Source organism: Callorhinus ursinus, unplaced genomic scaffold (genome assembly GCF_003265705.2).
Source record: "Callorhinus ursinus isolate GAN/ISIS: 27379988/994484 unplaced genomic scaffold, GSC_fseal_2.0 scaffold22, whole genome shotgun sequence".
NCBI lineage: Eukaryota > Metazoa > Chordata > Mammalia > Carnivora > Otariidae > Callorhinus > Callorhinus ursinus.
In genome coordinates, this window is record NW_027397084.1 from 24,093,900 (window position 1) to 24,115,594 (window position 21,695).

Here is a 21,695-nt window from a genome sequence, read left to right on the forward strand (position 1 = left end):
TGGGTGTTTTAGGCTCTGGAGCCAGACTGCGGCAGACTCCAATCTCAACTCCTCCACTGTGTAGCTCTGTAGCCTGGGCAGAGGCTTAACTCCTCCATGCCTCATTTTACACATCTGTATAATGAGAATAACGTATCATAGGGTTGTGATAAGGGTTAAACAGGTTAATAGTTCTTGGTACACAGTAACCACTCAATAAATGTTAGTTCTTAATAACTGTCACTACCAGACTATTTCTCTCCCATAAAATGTAAGGGACTGTTTTGACTATTTTATTGCACCCGTGTCCTCCCAACTTCTAGGAGTTCCTGTTTCAAAACTGCACGTGAATAAACATGGAATGAATACACGAATGCACGCACTTTATATCTGCATTTCCGATGTTGCGCCGTCAAGAGCAAAGGCAAGGGAGCAAGTGTAAGTCACTTCTTTGCAAAGGTTCTTCCTTTACCAGGTTTTACCCGAGGCCCTCTGGGGCAATCTCATCCCCAAAGTGGGGAAGCCCACAGCGGGCAGTGCGAAGTACCTTCTGGGGATCACCTTGACCGAAGGGCCTAGCGCATAAAGTCCCGGGGGGGGGGGGGGGCAGGCTTCCTGGGAAGTTCGGCGCATGCGCATCGCGCCCAGCGCCTGGGTTCCTTCCTGCGCGCCACCCGGAAGCCTCGGCTCTGTCTCCCTCCTTCCCCCTCCCCCTCCCTCGCCGGCTCAGGCGGTGCGTGCGGGGACGGCCCGGCGAGGAGGCGGGACACGTCGGCGCTGCCACCGCCGCCGCCGCTCCTCCTCCAGTTCCAGCTGCCGCCGCCGCCGCAGCCGCCGCTTCCTGGGCTGAGTCCGCCCGCGGTCCCGGCGGCTCCAGGTGTGTTCTCGCTGCCCAGCTCCTGCCCGAGTCCGCCGCCGCCGTAGCTGCCCCGGGCTCCCCGCCCCGCTGCCGAGATGGCGACGCGCTCCTGCCGGGAGAAGGCTCAGAAGCTGAACGAGCAGCACCAGCTCATCCTGTCCAAGCTGCTGAGGGAGGAGGACAACAAGTACTGCGCCGACTGCGAGGCCAAAGGTAGCGCGGACGTCGCCGCCCCTAGTCGGGGCCTCCTGCGGCCGGTGACCTTCCCGTCGCCGCGGCGCCCGGGGCCCGAGCGGACGCCGCGGCTGTGCCCAGCTGGCCCCGGCCCTGAGGGGAGGGCGGGCTTAGGCTCGAGTAGCCCCTCACCTCCACCGGAGGCGGCGGCGAGGTCAGGCCAGTGGGCGCCGGCACTGGCCCTAGCCTCCTCTCTTTCCCGGCCCGGGAGCAGAGCCGGTGCCAGCGTCGCGATGCTCGGACCCTCTACAGGGCCGGGCCAGAGCCGGTCCGGGAGCGCGGAACGGGGCGACTGCCTGGCCAGTGCTTAGGGTTAAAGGGTTGCCCTCCTCCCGCCTCAGCTCGCAGGTACATCCGTGGGTGGGGCCCCCCTTAGTCTCGGTCTCCGCCTCGACCCTCCCCCAGTGACCACTGCGTCCCACTCGGGGCTCCGATGCTCCGTATCCCAGGTGGAGCCCTACCTGCCTGCCCACCTGACAGCTTTGTACAGGGTTTTTGCTTCTTCCTGACAAAGGGTATGGTGGTCCTTTTTGGTGGGTTGGAGTTTTACTGAGTGAGACCATTGGGGAGGGGTCTTTAGTAGTAGTAGTAGTAGTAGTAAAATTGTTTTTTTAGTCTGGATATTAACCCGAATGAGGAGGAATTTCATTATATGAGTCTCTTGGACAGTGGACTTATGTTCTTGAAGCTTTTAATAATTAGATTATCTCCGACCAGTTGGTTTGGGAGAACATGTGGACAGTGGTTTGTGTGGCCCAGAACGTTGAAGGTGCATTTTTTAAAAGATTCAGAGATTGACAAAAACCTAATTTTAGTTTGTTCCGTTGGAGGGCTTCTGCCTCAGCCTTTAAAATAGATACACTATTTTTAGCCTATATGTTTGGGTCTGGAGATCTGATTTATATTTAATGTCTTATAAGTAATCTCCTGAGAAAAATGTTTCAGATTTTAAAAGCAAACCTATCATGTGTTTAGGAAAAGATCTTGCTTATTTCTAAATTGGTTTGTTTATTTGGTGAAGAATAGGTAGTTCTCCAAAGCAGGAGTCCCTCTTTGAGAATGTCATTTCAGATTTCTGTTATTGACTTAGACTTTTCTTGAAGCTTTACTGTTCTTCCTCAATACTATATAAATGAGTCACGTTTCAGTAGGCTGATAATGTGTGATTAGACTAAGCCACACACCATCAGCAAGTCACTTCACTACCACACTACCATAACAGGTACCTGATTACTGGAAGATCATGTGGGAATACTGTAACCAGACCATTTTAAGAAGCACTTTTCAATATCACAGTAACTTGACTGACCGAACCTTACCTTTATTCTGGGTAACCTTTCAGATGATGAGTTAAAAATGCCTGATTATTATGGCACTATTTGTTTACTTTATACTGATTATGTGTGTGTGTGTGTGTTTTGGGGGGGAATACTGTATTGAGGCTCAATTACTCATCACTGCACTAGTAAAACACCGAAAAATAGGGCCTTTAAAAGGCCAGAAGAAGAAATGAGTTGCATTTTGAGTGATAAGTAACATGGTTAAAAAAAGATGTTAGTAAAAAAAAAAAAAAAAAAAAGATGTTAGTATATATTAAATCTATTAAAAATTGAATAGTAACAGTTTCAGTAAGTACCTTCATTAGGTATAGAAATAAATGAAAAATATTTTTTGTTTAAATTTCTGTCCCCGAAAAAGTACTTTATAAAATCAGATTTTCACTGATGCTTCCTAAAATAGTGTATAGGTTTTGATAAATCCATTATGTGCCACATGGTAACATTTTCATTCTCGTTTTTTGAAGTGAGGAGAGGAGAATCGTGAACTTTTTAAATTAGAGCAAAAATTTTATTCTGACAGAAGGAAAAGGGAGCATTAGTTTTGCTCGCTCTTTGTATTGCCACTGAGGTCCATGGATATATATTGAATGAATGTTTTTAGTTTGATTTTGTTTGGTTTTTTGTTCATGGGTTTGTTTTTGAGAAATGTAGGAAGAGGGAGAGAAGAGAGTAGCATCAAGAGTTTGAGGGTAGGATGTGAAGGACATGAACTTCAGTCATGATTTGGAAAGATCCTTAGTTTTTCCTTGATGTTACTAAGTATTGAATAATATTAAAATGATCTAAATTATTTCACTGTTTTATCTTGTCTTCCAGGAAAAAATATCACAGTTAAGTTTAATTAGACTTGATCTCATAGTTGTAGTAGAAAAATTTGACATGATTGGGCTATTGATATAATTAAATATATTTTGTAAAAATTTTGAGTCTTCGATATGGTTGAAGCCCATTATAGAGCTCTCTTAGTAGAGTTCTTGGCTTGTTAAATGATTTTGGATTTATTGTTATGTATGCCAGATGACATAGTAAATGTAGGTAGTGAAATTCTGATTAAATGTATTTTTAAAAGACATGCTACGGTTCTTATTCTGCAGCTCAGCTGTTAAAAGAGGTTCCATACTGTATATGTGTATTAATGTTTTCTTCACTGTCTAATAAACTACATCAAGCTTTTCATGTATTTTTGAAGCTATTTCTTAGTTAACTCAATTTTCTTTTCTTTCACAAAGTACTTCCCCACTACGCTTTGAGAACATGTACCAAAGACTTAAAGTCTAGGGCTAAAGATTAGCCTACTCTCTTGACTTTAATAATAGTTGGCAAAGTTATATCAATTGGATTTTGACATTTTCTTAACTGAGTCATCCGTGTGTGTGTTTTCTGAATTGACATTATTTAGGAAGTAAGGAAGGAGAAAAGGATGGCATAGGTGCCAGTTTCCTGCTCATGATCTGACACTTACCAGGTCTGTTGAGCAACTGGAGAATAAGAACAGGCGGATGGATCTGCACTTCCTCTCCCTGGCCTCATTTGTGACTCTGTAGGAGTTTTAATGCAGTTCTATTGGTTATTAGTTGGTGGCAGTTTATGGAGCAGTGAAGATTTAGGGCCCTTTGCCAGTCTAAAGTTTAGTTTTTAGTATTTAAAGTTTCATTCACGGTTAATACTAGTTTTGATTCCAACATGTGTTGGCATGAAAATGTGTCTCTTGCCCACTAAGTTTTGGGGTAGTCAGAAACATAAGGTTTTTGAACCCTTCAGGGATTGTTTTGTTCTACCTGTCTGTTATTAAGAGGGTAAGCTCCTTGCCCAGATCAGGCACTTATTTCTTCATTCCACAGATGTTGACTTTAGGGGACACCACTAAGCACTACTGGATTATAGGGCTAAAAAAATTAGTAAGACCTAAAGGAGTTTGTTTAGTGAGGACTGCAGTTTTGCAAATGAATAATTCCAAAACAATGTACTAAGTGTTATAATAGTGGTTGTAAGAAGTACCCCCCTCTCTACTTATTTTGGGCTGCTGTCCCTATTGCATCTGACTTTTGTCTATTGGTTGTCTTCACAGTTCCTAGAATGCTGCCACAAGGCCTTTGCACATGCTGTTCTTTTCTGCCTAGGAAGCTCTCTAACAGTTTTTTGCCTGATCACTTTTACATATCCTCCAGTTTCTGCTTAAATGTCTCTTGAAGGGAAATGATTCTCCCCTATTAGGTTAGGCTTCCCTTTATACGTATAAGACACATCCTGAATATTTTACTACTCTTACTACAGTTGTAATTAAACATTATTTGGGTATTTATTGGGTAATCTATTTCCCTGTTGAATTATAGCTATACGAGAGGAGAGATCTTGTTTGTCTTGTTTAGGCTTGTATCTCCAGCCCTCTACACAATGTGATAGGTTAATATAACTCTCTTGAATGAATGAATGTGAATGAGTACAGAGCTGAAGGCAGGCAGCAGGTTATGTGGAAATGGGTTCACATATGGGCATGTGGAGTGACCCTGCTGGGAAATATTCACGGGAGTCTTGTTTGAGTTAGGTTCCAAAAGTGGGGTGGGATTTCAGCAGATGGAGAAGGAATTGAAGGGCACAGTTAGCTGCACATACAAAGTACAGGTATATAAGAGAACATAAGAGGTTTCCATATGGCCTTTTTAGGGTAAGCTTTCTCTAAGCATGACCAGATTTGATGGCAGCAGGTCAGGAAGAACTAAAATGGTGAGAGATTCCAGGCATGTCACCTAATTAGAGCAGTAGTGTGAGAAAGAGTGTAAGGATCTGACCTCACCTAATGTTGGTGTGTTGTAAATTAGGGTGTAGGGCAGGAAACAAAATGACTGTAGCTCTTTTAAGGAACAGGGTGCTTACATTGGAAGGGCTGGAAGAGCAAAAATCAGGGAGCCACTACTGGACTAATGGTTTCAAGGCCATATACTAATACCATTGCTACCGCTCCCACCACTACTGCTGCAGCTGCTTCTCACCCATGAAACTGGTGAACTGATGGGGGAATCCGGACTGTGGTTACTGCCGCTGTTCAGTGTCTACTCTACTAGACATCTTTGTCAGTTGCCCTTACTATAGGAAGATGGCCTCTGTTGAACTTGTGCCTTCCATGTGCAAATAACTGGCAGACCTATGTCCAACACTTTGCCGGCAAGGGAGTCTTTTAGCTTTCTAATCTCTTCAAAACATAGAAACATGAAGTGAAAGTTGTGAGACTCAATCCAGGAGACTACTACAAGGCAGCGAGGATGGAGAACATTTTCATTAAGTGTTTGGTATTTAAGAGTTCTTATATAAACTTATTTTAGAGTAATTCATACTAAAAAGTAAAGTTCACCTTCAGAAAATGATGTTTATGATGATGCTTGTGGGATAAATACATATAAATGAAATCTGTGATGATAGTTCATCTAAAAAGACCTGCAAATATGAAAGTTCCCCCAAAATACTAACCTTCAGTTTGATGGGTTTGATAATTCTGCTGATCTTGAGGTTTTCTCTGGTGATTATGTGTAGAGCCCTGGTGTCAGAGCTGGGATAGAAACCACTGGTCTCTCTCTGACTCATCAGTTTAAAACTTGGACTACATGTTGTCCCCTTCCTTTTTTTTTTTTTTACCTCCCAATTCTTTTTCTTTGTCATTTTCTTTAAGATTAAAATATTTTCATTACTTGATTTCCAATACAAGATATATATAGCCCTGTACAAAATATATATAACCTTTATTGACATGTAAGGATTTGAACCCATGCTCTTAGAGGCAAAGGCAAATGTTTGACGTTCTAATTATATATTTTATAAACCCAGGCCTTTTCCTACTGTTGTTACTACTATGACTACTGCTAATAGTCTTTTTACTGGATAGAATCAGCTCACTTTTCTTTCCATTTCTCAAAAGAAGATCAAAGAAACTTGAAGGCCATTTTGTTTGTTGACTGCCTTATATTCTGACCCCTGTAAAGAATTGATTTAATATATATATAATTTTCTTGGTAAATCAATATTTTCTGGGCATTATAAAGATTAAATATCATGTCAGATACTGTTGTGTGTTCTAAAAAGTTTTGGGTATGGTCCACAAACTAGTTAGGGATCTCAATAGACATGAGACAGTGATGTGTTAAATTCTAGCCTATGTGTAGACTGTAGATTCATTAAAAGTTTGTGTTGGGAAAGCTCAGTGACTTGGAAAAGGTAGGGAGAAAGGAGGAGAAGAAAGTAAGAGGTAAGGTTGGAAGTTCAAAAAAAAAAAAGGAAGAATGAAAAAGCAAGTAATAACATTACATATATACAAAAGTTACATGGTGCTTTCTTCTTGCCAGGCAGTTTTGTGAGCATTTTACATATATTAACTCATTTAATCTTCAGAACAACCTTTTGAGGTAGGTAATATTATTCCATCTTACAAATGAGGAAACACACACACAGGACTTAAGTAACTTTCCCAAGGTTATACAGCTAAGAACCAGGAATTTCTTCATTAAAAGAAAAATTTTTTGGATGGCTACTATATTTCAGGCATTCTAGGAGCTGGGGATGAAGCAGGGAACAGATAGATAAGGTCCAAGCTCTAAAGGATCTACTAGTCTTTTAGTCTGTTGGAAGCAGGTCTGACTTGCAATGTTGGCCCTTGACTGGCATCAGGGAACTTGGATTTGAGATCTCATTACCCTAAGTGGTAAGAGTCAGTCACTGTGTCCAAACTGTACAAACTGTGTGGTTTATGTTAAATGCCTGCTTTCCTTCTGGGAGTCTGGAATTTCTATATATACTAGGCAAGAGTGCCTATGTGACAAGCCTCCCTGCCCACCCTTCCTCCAGTACTCGAGGCATCGAGTTCTCTAATGAGACTCTGATAAGTCTCTAATGGGTAATAGTTCACACTTGTCAGAAATCATTACTAAGACAGTTAAGTGTGTCTGGTGCAACTCCACCAGAAGGGGACACCTGGGCATTTGTGCCTGTTTTTCCTGAACTTTGCTCCATGTACCTTTTCTCTTTGCTGATTATGCTTGGTATCCTTCTGCTGTAATAAATAAATGACAGTGATGAGTACAACTGTATTTTGAGACTTGTGAGTCCTCTTAGCAAATTACCAAACCTGAGGGTGGTTTTGTGAACCTCTCAATATATTTGATAATATATATTTTCCTCCAATATATTGTAAAGGATATATTGGAATCTCAGTGTATCTCGGCTAGCTCTAGAACCTAACCTACCAGTAAGGGTACTGCCCAGAGAAGCAGGTATTAGCATTAGAAGAAACTCTGGCTTTACTGGGATGATAATGGAAGTAGGAAGATGGACTCTAGGATCAGGATTTGAATTTACAAGATCTAGCTCCAGAGCTATTAATTGCATGTTTGATGACATGAAAGATAAAACACGTGCTTTTGCAGTTGAAATTTTGTGATAGAAGAGACTATCACGTTAAAGTTGACAGTGTATTTCTGAGAGAGGTTATTGCCAAATATGTTCCAGCATGGACAGTGTTTATCTCTTTGCTTTTAATAGCAGAACCACCATAACTTCAAAATACTAACATAAAGCAGAATTTTTTCTGATCGCTAAACTTTATTCTACAAATTGAATTATTTTGTGTGGTGTGTGTGTGTGTGTGTGTGTGTGTGTGTGTGTGTGTGTGTGTGTTTTGTTTTTTGGTCTTCATATAGTTTCTTTGTTTTCTCTTTCTGCAGTTCTATTCTTAGGTTAGGTACTGATATCTACCCTGGCTTTTTAAACCATAGGAACAACTTGATAGAATTGAGAGAGCACTGACCTGGATTACGTTAATAAAGCTAGGTTTGAGTCCAGTCTTTGCCTCACTTGGTGACCAGTTGTCCCTGTCCTCAGTGAGCCTTACTGCAAAGATTTATTTCAACTCTGATGTGATCTGTGTTCTTTTCTGAAACCCAGGCCTCTTGTCACTTCTATGTCGGTATTTACTATTATCGTTAATTTTTAAAAATTATTAAGGGTTTATATTTTAGGGCCTTATTGAACTTTGGATCATGGTCAAACCTGTATACTTTTTAAAGCTTTTCACTGATGACTTAGGTCTTCCTGAGCAGATTTACCTGGTATACTATCTTTAGTTATCTCAAGCCATATCATTTTTTTTCTTAAAAATTTTTTTATTCTTATGTTTCAAGCTGTATCATTTAACTTGCAAGAATATTCCTCATAGATTGAGGTCTCCTTTTGTTTGAATCTTTTTCTCTTTAATGCCAGTAAGATCAAAGAAATAACTATTTGTCTAGTCATCTACTAAAGCCATACTTTAAGACTGTAAAGCCATACATAGCCCTTCATTTAGTCATACATAGTACCATACATACATACCATTTAGTCATACATAATACCGTATAGAAATGATTTAAAAAATTTCACTTAAGACAGAGCTTTGATAAGATGCTTTTGGAAATATGTGCTGATTTCATGCTTATGTGTTTTGAATGGTAAATGTGAGGACTTTGAGAGTCTAAAGGGCAGAGAGTTATAAGCCTTCTAGTAATTCTCCATTCTCTGTGCATCCTCCTCCTCCCCTCAACAATTTTTGGTCTCCCTTTCACAAGAGATCCAAGTGATTGCTTTTAGGCATGATGGATGATAGACTTTCAGACGTTTATCACTGATCTTTTGTAAAGAGTGCATTTCAAGGACCAGTGGTTAGCTTGAACCCAAACTTAAAAAGAAAATAAAGGATTTTAAAACTTCTGTGGGAAGTCCTATTTAGGATAGCTTTATCTTCCAGTACAAGAACATTCATTAAAAATTATGGTTTAGTCTAGTTTAGATGTTTTTCAGTTCATGCATTTCTACTCTTTAAAGTTGCTTTTGGTGTAGGGTGGTAATGGTGCATAGTGCCAAAAAACTAGCAGAAGTACGATTTTTAAAGAGAAATGATCATCACTAGCATATTAATTTCCTATTCCTGCCATAACAAATTATCACAAACTTAGTGGCTTAAAACAACACAAATTATTGTCTTATAGTTCTGGAGGTTAGAATTCAAAATAAGTCTGTTTCCTCATCTTTTCCAGCTCCTAGAAGTCACCTGTGATGTTTGCTTCATGGCCCCTTCCTCCATCTTCAGTGTGTCATCTTCAGGTCACTCTCTGCCTTTTTGTACTTGCATCAATACATCTCTTCCTGCAGCTCTTTTAAGGATGCTTGTGATTACGTTGGGTTTACCTGGATAATCTAGGATAATGCCACCTCAGTGTCCTTAAACACACTTGCAAAGTGTCTTTTGCCATGAAAGGTAACATATTTGTAGATTAGAGGAATTGAAACATGGACATCTTTGGGGATCACTGTTCTGCTTCCCACAGGTGGATTTGTGATAAAAATTGTATAGCACACCTAGATTTTTATTAAAGGTACTGCTCTGCGTGTACTTAACACGGCATAGGATGGTGAAGTTAGTGCAATTCAAATTAGGAATTCTTGCAGAAATTATTTTAAAAGTATATACATGCAAGAGTCATTTAACAGACTATTTACAACACTCTGATTTATGTAGAAAATCTTTAGAAATTTACCAAGAAAGCAATTAGAATCAATAATTGAGTTTCATTAAGGTTAGTATAGAAAAGTTAACTATTTCTGTATACCAGCAACAAACAATTGGAAGTTGAAAAAAAATTACTTACAATAGCATAAACATATGAAAACTTGGGGATAAATTTAACAAAATACGTGCAAGATTTGTGTACCATAAACTTAACCAAAGATGGCTAAGAGAAATTAAAGCATACCTAAAGAAATGGAGAGATATACCATGTTCATGGATTAGAGGATGCAATCTTTTTGTTTTTGTTTTTTGTTTTTTTTTTAGATTTTATTTATTTGAGATAAAGAGTGAGAGAGAGCATGGGGGTGGGGGGTGAGGGGGAGAGGGAGAGGGAGAAGGAGAAGCAGCTCCCTGCTGAGAAGGGAGCCTGATGCGGGCCTTGATTCCAGGACCCTGGAATTATGACCTGAGTGGAAGTCAGATGCTTAACTGGCTGAGCCACCCAGGTGCCCCGCTGTGTACAGTTTTAATGTTAAACTTGTATAATCTTAATAAATGTTGATATATTAATAGGATTGTCTGTGATGACTATTACATGATATAATGTACATGAAGCATATATAGTTCAATAGAGAGTATGTAGTCAGTAAATTTTGGATTTGAATGTTAAGTCATGTATGATTAGACCTACAAACACTTTTGTTTTCTTTTCTACTCCAATTACTTTATTTTATTTCTATTATTTTTTTAAGATGTGCTTGTTTTTTTACTTTTGTATTAGGTTTTTTATTTTAATTCCAGTATAGCTAATATATAGTGTTATATTATTTTCAGGTGTGCAGTATAGTAGTTCAATAATTCTGTACATTACTCAGTGCTCATCATGATAAGTATACTCTTTAATCCCCATCACCTATTTCACCCATCCCCCCACCCACCTCCCCTCTGGTAACCATCAGTTTGTTCTCTATAGTTAAGAGTGTTTCTTAGTTTGTCTCTCTCTCTTTTTTTCTTTGCTCTTGTGTTTTGTTTCTTAAGTTACACATGAGTGAAATCATGGGGTATTTGTCTTTCTCTGATTTATTTCACTTAGCATTATACTCTCTAGCTCTTCTGATTACTTTTTAAGAGAATTGTCCAAGGTTTCAGATGTAAGAAAACTTCCTCCTCCAGATTTTCCCTAAATTTTATTGTTGTGAAATTTTTCTGAATTTTAAGTGTTTTTTAACTTAAAGTTGTAATTGATTATGGGGGTTAACTTTTTGATGTAATTACTGTAGGAAGTAAAAAACCCCAAACTATCCAAATATTTGATATAGACACATTCTCTTTGTAATGTGGTTTCCTTTTCTATTTGCATTATTTTTTTTTTTTATAAGCAAAGATTACTAGTCTATTCCTACTATTACTCTTCCCGTATTGTCAGATTAAAACAAATGTTTTTTCATTGTGGAAATTATGTTCAACTGTTATACAGAAGTAGTTTCCCTTCTATTGTTTATTCAGTGAAAATTAGTTGTTATCTGGGCTTTGTTTTTTAGTGGAGACAATGATTTTACTTCCGTAGATAAGACAAGGCTGTCAGGTCATTGCCTTCTTTTTTGGCCTTTTATTTCTTGTCCCAAATTTGGGCAATTATACTTTTGACTTTTTTTAACTTAGTTGGTAAAGTATGCCAGTAAACAACAGGAAACAAAGGTTTTTACTTAAAATAAATGTTTGTTTGGCTTTCAAAAAAAAAAAATAGTTAAAGGGGCTTCCAGTTAGAAACTGGCTTCAAGACCGGAAGGATCTTCAAGTCTCCACTCCACCCTAACAACAAGTAAAAAGCTGAGCAAACTGAAAAATCAGCATCTCTTCTTAGATCTTCAGAGAAGTGAGGTCACAGGGCAAACTGCTATTCCCAACATAGGAGAGATCAGCAAATACAGAGAATCACAACTCAGTCAGTCACAACTCTGTGAGAACCAGTACTGGGGTAGAAAAACTGTAACTGGCAAGTTGCTGGAGCTCACTGTGGACAAATCTGAGAGTCAAAAACTACAGGGGGTTTAGTTATGGGGATGGTCCCCATACTTTTGTGAGTTTTACCTCCAGGAGCTTAACACGGTAAATATGGGAGAAAAATCTAATGCTTCTGTCAGGGAAAGGAGAAAAGGAACCATTTTGAAATAATACCAGAGCATTCTATTCTTCTTAGCAAGGTCTGCCCTCTGGAGAAACTATTTAACTAGAGCTTGACTGACTTGGGAAGGGAAATATCTGACTCCAGCCACCTGTAGCCTTTCACAGGAGAGAAGGGAAATGCCAGTTCCAGCTACTCTAGCCAACCTATCTCATGGGGAACGGGGAGAGTCATGGTAGGGGGCACTGATTTTGTGAAACTCACAGTGCAGAGGCAGAGGCTCACTGAAAGACAGACCTAATCATAGAACTTTGGGATGCTTTTCCACTGCATTACTAAAACTGTTCACAGCAGTTACTTTTATCCAGTACATCATTTCCAGTTGTCCATAAAAAATTACAAGACATACTAAAAGGCAAAAAAAAATAGTTGAGGTTCTTAAATTTCACAGTGAAAATGTTTCGGATAACAGAAGTATGGCTTCAGGCTGCCAGTTTACACCTTGTGAGATCTAAATATAATTGGAAAAACATGTAAAAATATTTTCATATATTTAAATGAATGTATTAAAGTATATGTATATATAACCTATATAAATGGCTAAAGTAACATTATGTTCAGTTTGAATAAACTTGTTCACATCAAATCTATTCCAACCTCTTCTAGTTTAAAAGATTCTGAAGTTTTTGTGGAGAGTATCAGTCTCAAATAATACTGTTACCCCAGCTAAGGGGCAGATCTGTAAACCATTCCCACTCAACTGAGCTATAATCTTTATGGTAGATCTTGAATACTCATATTCAAATTATTTTCAGAATTCACATGAAGTAAGGAACATTATACTGATCAGTGACATTTCATATATGTATGTGTCCCTTGAAAATATTTTAAGTGGAGGTTGTAATTGCTCTTTATATTAAACCTGGGTTTAATATTTCTTTACCAAGTCAATGATATGAAAAAAGTTGGGAGGGGGACTCTTTTAAGTTAAAAGGAACTTAATGGATATAACTAACCACAGTCCCTGGTCCTTGAGAGGATACTTTTTGAAAAAGATCTTTACAAAAAAATTTTGTGGGGAAGCACGGTTGTAGAAAATAGAGTACATACTAAATATTAGATGACACTGAGAACTTACTAATTTTAGTAGGTGTGATAATATTGTGGTTATGGGGAGAAAATTTATATTTTTTAGAGATTCATACCGAAAAAGTTAGAGGTGGTATCTTGATGCCTGAAATTACCATACTTCATAAAAAATGAAAATATGACAAAATCTTAACAATTGTTGAACCTGGACAGTGGGTATGTGGGTATTCACTATACTGTTCTTTCTTTCTGTTCTGTATTTGAAAATTTTTGATAATAAAAATTAAGAAAAAAATTTTTAGTTTTTGTGTTTAAGGAATAAACTCAAGCTACCAATAAGTAAGGGGTCCCTCCTGCACATAAAAAATGTTCAGTTCTTCTTGGTCTGCAGGTTGTTTTTTTTTTCCAGTTGAAAGAATAACACTAATTAACTAGTCTTGACTAATAGTATGTTTCTGGACATTTATGTAATCTTATACTGAATGACTATTTTTTAATATATATCAACTATTCTTAACATGTTCAGAGTCTGTGTAAACATACTAAGAGAACAAAAGAAGTTTTAAAAAAATCAAACTATGATTACAAGGACAGTGTGATTAAGGAATAATTACATTAACTATTGGCTCTTTATGATAGGCCCTTAATCATTTTAGGTTGCTGGTCAGAAAAGGATTATCACGGAGCTGTTTTAGTGCTGTGTAGCTGTTGTTAAAAAGCATTTGAAAATGCAGTAACGTATGTTCTAATTGTACTTCTCCATCACCCTGTTTTTCAAGAACACATTGAAAAGAACTGCCACAAACCATGAAAATCACCAGAACCTCTACTGCTAATCATTGTCTTGGATTTTATCCAAGGGGTACTTAAAGAAGTATTCATTTCACAAGTATTTTTTTTTAAAGATTTTATTTATTTATTAGAGAGAGCAAGAGAGAGCACAAGTGGGGTGAAGGGCAGAGGGAGAAGCAGACTCCCTGATGAGCAGGGAGTCCGATATGGGACTTCATCCCTGGACTCCAGGATCACGACCTGAGCCAAAGGCAGACAGTCAACCGACTGAGCCACCCAGGCACCCATTTCACAGGTATTTTATGAACACCAATTAAGTGTAAGGCAAAACTGCTAATTGCCATATGAATTGAAGTTGCGTAAGATATGTGAATCCTGACCCCACGGCTTTCTGTATTATTTAGAACTTTCTATTGTAGGGCATAGAAACAGGACTAGAATTAACTTAAGCAAAATAGCACTGGGCATTGGTGTTTTTGTTTGTTTTGTTTTTTTAATCAGAAGAGGAGGGAGACTTGCCTCACATGACTCAGTTCTTGAACCTCTTTTCTGTTTGTATTCACTCCCTTGCCAATCTCATCCAGTCTCTTGCTTTAACTATTGACTGTAATTCGATTCCCAGTTATATATCTTCAGACCAGAAGATCTTGTCCCAGACTCCCACTGATAACATCCATCTCTATGTGGTTGTGCATTCAGTAGCTCCAGATGAACATGTCTTAACTGAAATCTTGATCTTCATTTTCTAAGCCTACTCCTTGGGCAGTGTTGCCTTTCATACTCTGCCCTTTTGCTCTGGCCCTGAGGCTGTCACTGGAACTGTTGAGTTTAAGAAAACACCAAATTAGCTGTAGTCCAGGGATTAGAAAGCTACATCTGCCTTAAAACACCTGTAAACCAGTGATTAGGTACTGGAGTGTAGGGTCTATCCAGTATCCGCATCAAAAGTGATGCTTCACACCCAAGAGGCTGGAGACTAGACATTTTATGATCTTGCCTTCTTACAGAAAATAGTCAAAAAGGGCAGGAAGATGATCACCTCACTTTTGCTTTCAAATATTGCATAAGTGAATCTAATTGGTGGAAACATTCTCATTCAGAACTCTGTAAAAGAATCTGAGAAATAGAGCTTTTTAGCTTTACATCCTCTGAGTACAGGAGGGCACACCAGAAATAGGGTGGGATAGATATTATGTGAGCAAATCAATAATACCGACCATGGTTTCTGTCTTAGCTAGTTGCATCTGAATGAGTAGGATGTGCATAGCTTGAGATGGACTCAGGCAGCCTTTTTTTTCTGTCTTTGGCTCTCTCTATGTCTCTGGGTCTGTAACACATGATTTTTCTTGCCTGCTTTATTCTTTACTGACTACTTTCCCTTATTCATGTGCTTGCCTTTACCTCACGAGTTCCTAAGTCTATGTGACCTGTTATTTGGCTTCCTACAGGTGGTTGTCTCTTTCTTTGGATCATATACTGTATTCCTGGGTGAGATGAACTGGCCCAGCCTGGGCCATATGCCCCATCCCTCGTCACTGTGGCATGGAGGCAGGAGAGCTGCAGGAACAACAAGCAGGGGTTCCTTTTCCATGGCTAAGAGCAAGCAAGGTCTCAAGGAAGAGTAGCTTATATAGTTAAAAATATTAATACAAGATTTAGAGGAAAATTTGATTCAAAACAAATTTGAATGAAGTGTTTAGTTTTAGCAGAGTTTTAGCAGAAAAAGTCAGGAAGAATGAGGAAGGGGAGAGTAACAGGGGTCTGAAATCAGGTAAGGGACAATTAGATGATGAAGTCATTTGCTGAGAATAAGGATAGTGGGACTTTTTAGTCTTTAGACTTAAATCTATTCTCTGCATAGAATACTTGCTAATAGTAAGTATTTTAAAAGTATTTTAAACTAATCAGCCCCCTCATTGATGGACATTTGCTTTCTAACTTGTGTTACAAACAGTCCTGTTGTCAGAGCTTTCTGTACACAAAATTATTTCCTGAGTCTTATATGTGATAATTGTATAGTAGAGTATGCAAATTAAAGCCTGTTTGATTAGTATTGCCAGGAATCCTGGGGCCAGTTTACCTTCCCACCAGTAGTGTATAAAGACTGGCTGACCCTCTGCACCCGGCCTGTCACTGGGTTTTCGTGTTTTTGAAAAGTTTTCTTAATATGGTTAGTGAAAATTGTTATCACACTGTTGTGTTTTATTTCTTAAAATTAATCATTTTTAATGTGCTTATTGGTCATTTTTATTCTTTTATGGTTTGCCCCTTCATTTTGGGGGCGGGGGGTGCCTGTCTTTTTCACATTTTTCTCTTGACTAGTCATTGGGCCACAACACAAAATTCCAGGCAACATTCATTTCTGTGAGTATGGTGGTAGGCAGCACCATTCATTCCTAGATTCTATAAGCCCGACAGTAAGTAATGGTGGAACACTTTGGGAAGATTTTCAGGCTTTGATCTACATTTTGATCTACTTTTTTTTATAAGTATGAAATTATAGAAAGTTTAGAGGTGTAAGAGACCTATCATTTACCTGGTGGGATCTCTTGTAGAGTCATGAAACCAATCAAGAGAGGTTAAGTGACTTGCTCAAAACTTTGTAACAATGAGAGAATTTGGGAGTGAGCCCAAGTTAATCTGGTCTGCTGTTTTCTGAGTCCACAGATGAATATTTTACCTTTGGCCTTTGCAAAAGGTAACTGTCAGCTTTTTATTTTTTTCTTTTTCTTTACATTCACAATCTATATAATGAGAATGATAGTAAATTCTGCATTCTTGTGCTTAACCAAACTCTGTCTATGTAATGATTGGATATTAAGAAAAAACTTGGTAATCACAGTGAGAAATGGTTGCATGTTAAGTATTTACTTAGCCAGGTTTTTTTTAACACAGATTTGGCAATAAATGTAAACATGTTCAAGAATTAGAATGCTGTTGGTTTCTGAGGTTATCTAAAAGCAAATGTTATCTCATGAGATAAATCTGTAAATAGTGCTGAGAATAGCTTTAAAAAGAAGGATTTTTGTAAATATTGGATATCTTTGTGCTTGAGAGGGAAATTTTTGCAAATATAAAGCGCTAGAATATCTGTGAAAGAGTAAACAAAATAAAGGAAAGCTGTAATATGTCTGCTCAAACTTTTGAACTTTTAAGCTCAGTTTTTGAATGATGTTATGTCACCTGAACAAAGTAAGAAGTAGCTTTGACAAGGCTTAAACTTATAGGACAGGCAGGTGAAAAAAGGATTGTTAATTCTTGAGTTTCATTTCATTTTCTCCTTTTATTCTGTACCATCCTGATGTTAGTGAATCCTTAAATTATTTTCACTGTTTAGTTTCTTTGCCAGAGTAAATCAACATTTGAAAAATAGGGGACTGCTTTTTTTTTTGTAGTTTTTGTAGATTTTAAAGTTTTTCACGGTCCTTGTGATATTTTGAACTTATTTATATATTCCTTTTTCCAAAGTTTAAGGAATAAATATTTTTTAAGAAATTATATAATAATTTTTCCTCTAGTATTCTTCCTCTAGTTGACTGTGGGTTGGCAGATTCATTGCTCTGCTGTTATCCTTGAGAGGACACTAGTTCAGTAGTTAAAAGCAGTGGGTTTGAAGACTGACTGCTCTGGGTTAAAAATCTCAGCTCTCCCATTGCTACCTCGGTGATTTCTTCCTCTTCCTCTCCCTCCCTCTCTTCTCTTTCTCCCCTCCCTTCTAACTTCCTTTTAGTGGGAGAGTGGTATTTAAACTTTCTAAGCTACTCTGTGTCGTCATATGTAAAATGGCCATACTTGTTGTCACAGAGTTATGAGAGTTAACTGAGCTTGTGAAGTAATGTCTGGTACAATTAGGGGTCTGATAAATGAGTAAGGGTGTGATAATTATGTCAGGTCTTGTGGGTTTTTGTTTTTTTTTTTTAAAGCACTTCGTGTCATTTAGTCATTTTTTTTACTTTGCAGAAAGCATTTGTGAATTATATTTTGTTTGGTAAATAATGTAATTGAGTAGATTCTGAGCACAAGAGTACTTTATGGAAGGCTCAGGAAAAGAAGGTAGTTATTTTTTTTAATCTTTTATGTGCTGGTTCACTAGAGGAGACAGTCAGAGGTATACAACAGAAGCCCTGCCCTGCGCTTTTGGAACCTTTACCTTCAGGAGACAGGCAGGCCATAAGCACAAAGACTATATATATGTTATATATTAATATATTTTATATATACAAGTGTGTGTATGTATATATACATACGTATATATGTATATATATGTGTGTACACACACACACACACACACACACACACACATATATATATATATATATATTCTGGATACCTGTGTGGAAGGAGTAGTGCAAGCATTTAGTATTATAGAAGTTCAGAGAAAGTAAAAATCACCAAGAGCAGGAATTGGGGAAGGTTTTTAACAAAAGAGGTAGTTCTTGAGGAAGAGGAAGAATCAAACTTAAAGGAGAAGAGTGGCAAAGTTATTCTAGGTAGAAAGTTATTCTAGGTAGGACAAGTTTGTCCATATACTTAGTGCATGTGCTTTTCACATTCCTGGAAGCAGGTATAGGTACCAGGCAGAAACTTAGGAGCCGGGATACACAAAGGAATCATCTGTGTGGACATGTTTGCCAAAGCCACGAGTGGATTAGACACTTGCAGATCAGAGGGTCAGTGACCAAGATTAGAGGGAGACAGCTGTCAGAAGTAGAGAATCATTGAAGGAACAAATAATGGCCTGCGAGACTGCAAGGAGAACCAGAACAGAGAAGCATTCGGAGAAGAGGGCTTTCAGAAGGGGGTATAATCAGGAAAATTAAATGCAATAGGGAGGTAAAAGGGGCTACAAAAGGGCATTTAATTTTGGAAGACATTAAAACTGTTCTCTAAGCTCTTTATGAAAGTGTCTGTTGTGAAACTGCTTCATAACCTATTTTCCATCCTCTGTACAGTGAGGGTCAAGAAAGTGAATATTTAGTATGTTGGGATCATTTCTCAAGTTTTTCTGAGGCAAACATTTGCCTTTTTTTTTTTTAGCACCTTTGCCAAATTTCATGGCTTGTTTTGTTTTTGGCATTTAGTTTACTTTTGAAACAAATGCTCTATTTTTCCATGGAATTCTGGTAACTTTTATTTTCTATGAGGAAAATTCTTTAGAATTTATTTTGCGGCCCAAGGAGTATTGTTAATATATATGTAAATGGCCTTGAAAATAAAGCTTGACTGACATTTTATTCGTCAGGGTTATTTTGTTTGAAGGATTATAGTTAACTCCTGAATCAATTGATAAAGTTGACGAAAACTTGCTTCTGGGGAGACCTGTCAGTTTATTTTTGAAAAAGATGTTTATTTTTAGCACTTTTTCTCTCAACTCCAAGAAGTACAATTCCTTTTGTGTAAGTTAATATCTAGTATCTTTTGATTCACTACTATTGTACTCCTTAAACATTTGAAATTGGTTTGAGGCGTTTAAAACATATATATATATATATATATATATATATATCTGCCCTCTGCTGGTGAAAATGCATTATTGCTCTTAACTCAATAGCTTCAGTAATTTATTCGAATGAAGCAATACTCCCTAACAGGAGTGGCCATAAAATTTAGGAAAAATGCATTTATCGTTTGAAAGGAATATATTTTCTTTAGGGCATTCCTGTACAATTACTGCCCAAAAGGCCAGTAGTGTTGTGGGTGAGAAATACCCACTACATTGATGATTATTTTTACATTGTGTGTTTTTGTATTCTTTTTTGATTTTTTTTTTTTTTTTTTGCAAGTTCTAGATCTACCCTGCCTAATGTGGTAGCCAGTAGCCATATTTGGCTATATAACTGAAGTTAAATTTTCAGTTCCTTATTCCCACTAGCCACGTATCAAGGCTTAATAGCCACCTGTCACTAGTAGCTACCATGTAGGACAGTGCAGATTAAAGAATGTTTCCATATCACAGAAAGTTCAATTGACAGTGTTATTCTAATGTTTAAATTTTAAATAACAAGGATTATTATTTTAATGAAATAATTATTCTTAAATTTGCAATGAATTTCTTTCTTTGCTATGCAACTTTTTCAGATAAACACAGTTATCAATAAAGAATCCCAGTTAACTAAGGGAATCTCTTTAGTAGGATTTTACTTTAAGATTTTTTTTTTGTACCATGTAATTTGTTGTACCTTATATATATGTGTGTGTGTGTGTGTGTGTGTATATATTTATTTATTGCCAAATGATTAGAGTGCAGTTTTCTCAGTGTAGAGCATTGAACATTTCTAGTGTTTTTATTCTGTTTGGAAGATTAAAGTTAAGTTAAAAATAATGATCATATTTTCTCTGTGTTATTAATTGAGGTAATAATCTCTTTCTCCCTTTCGTGTGTGTTTGGGTGGAAAGAAGGCTAAAAATCAGAGCATATGTAGAGAAACTTAAGATTTTATGACAGGGTGAATCATAGTTTAATGGATGTTAGTTGATTTAAAAAATAGACGTTTTACCAGCTTCCTCTAATGGTAACATCTTGCAAAACTGTAGCACAGTATTATAACCAGAATATTGACATCAGTATAATCATCCAATTTTACTGTGATTTCTACAGTTTTGCTTGTACTCGTGTGTGTGTATTAAGTTCTATACAGTTTTATCAGGTGTAGATTTACGTATCTGCCACCACACTCCAAGATACAGTACAGCTCCATCACCACTAGGATCTCTTGAATTGTCCTTTTATAACCACACACACCTTCCTCCCATTTTTGTACCCCTCCCATTCCTGACCTCTGGCAAGCATTAATCTGTTTCCCACTTCTAAAATTTTGTCATTTCAAATATAATATATAAGTGGGATCATATGATACTTTTGGGATTGGTGTTATTTACTCAGTGTTGTTCTTTGGAGATTCGTCCAAATGGTTGCATGTATTAGTAGTACTTTCCTTTATATTAATAAGTAGAATTTTATGTTGTATATGTGTATGTTCCATAGTTTAACCATTCATCTGCGGAAGGACTTCTGAGCCATTTCTAGTTTTTGACTATTATGAATAAAGCTATAAATTTGTGTACAGGTTTTTGTGTGACATAAATTTTCATTTCTCTGTGAAGTGCCCTTAGTATAATTACTGGGTTGTATGGTAATGGCATACTTAGAATCATAAAAAAACTGCAAAGTTTTTCCAAAGTGGCTGCATTATTTTACTTTCCCACCAGCAATGTATGAGTAGTCCATTGTTTTCACATCTTTTCTAGCATTTGGTGTTGTCACTGTTTTTTACATTATCCATTGTTGGATGTGTAATGATAGTGATACTGGTTTTGATTTGCATTTCCCTGATGGCGCTAATGGTTTTGAACATCTTTTTCATGTGCTTATTTTGCCATCTGTATATTCTCTTCAGGGAAATATCTGTTCATGTCTTTCATTTTCTTTTTTTTTTTAATTTATTTTTGACAGAGAGAGAGGGTGTGTACAAGCCGGGAAAGCAGCAGGCAGAGGGAGAGGGAGAAGCAGACTCCCCGCTCAGCAGGGAGCCTAATGCGGGGCTCGATCCCAGGACCCTGGGACCATGACCCAAGCTGAAGGCAGACGCCCAACCGTCTGAGCCACCCAGGCGCCCCCATGTCTTTCATTTTCTAATTGATTTTTTTTTTTTACTGAGTTGTGTTTTTTTTTTAAATAGACTTTTTAAGAGCAGTTTTAGGTTCACAGCAAAATTAAGAAGGTACAGATATTTTCCATCTACCCCTTGC

General features: G+C 37.7%; 1 protein-coding gene across 3 annotated transcripts in view; it reads left to right on the forward strand.

The window, feature by feature from the left end:
- Positions 1–687: 687 nt before the first annotated feature.
- SMAP1 (small ArfGAP 1) overlaps positions 688–21,695 on the forward strand; it is a 163,614-nt gene continuing 142,606 nt past the window's right edge. The window contains exons 1-2 of one of the 3 annotated variants that reach the window (XM_073905179.1): positions 935–1,051; positions 9,468–9,534. In XM_073905179.1, the coding sequence (XP_073761280.1) occupies positions 9,498–9,534 (37 nt within the window). In that variant the 5' untranslated portion in view covers positions 935–1,051; positions 9,468–9,497. Of the gene's footprint in view, positions 1,052–9,467; positions 9,535–21,695 lie in introns of all 3 variants that reach the window. The other 2 variants (XM_025890564.2, XM_025890565.2) reach the window with 2 other exon arrangements.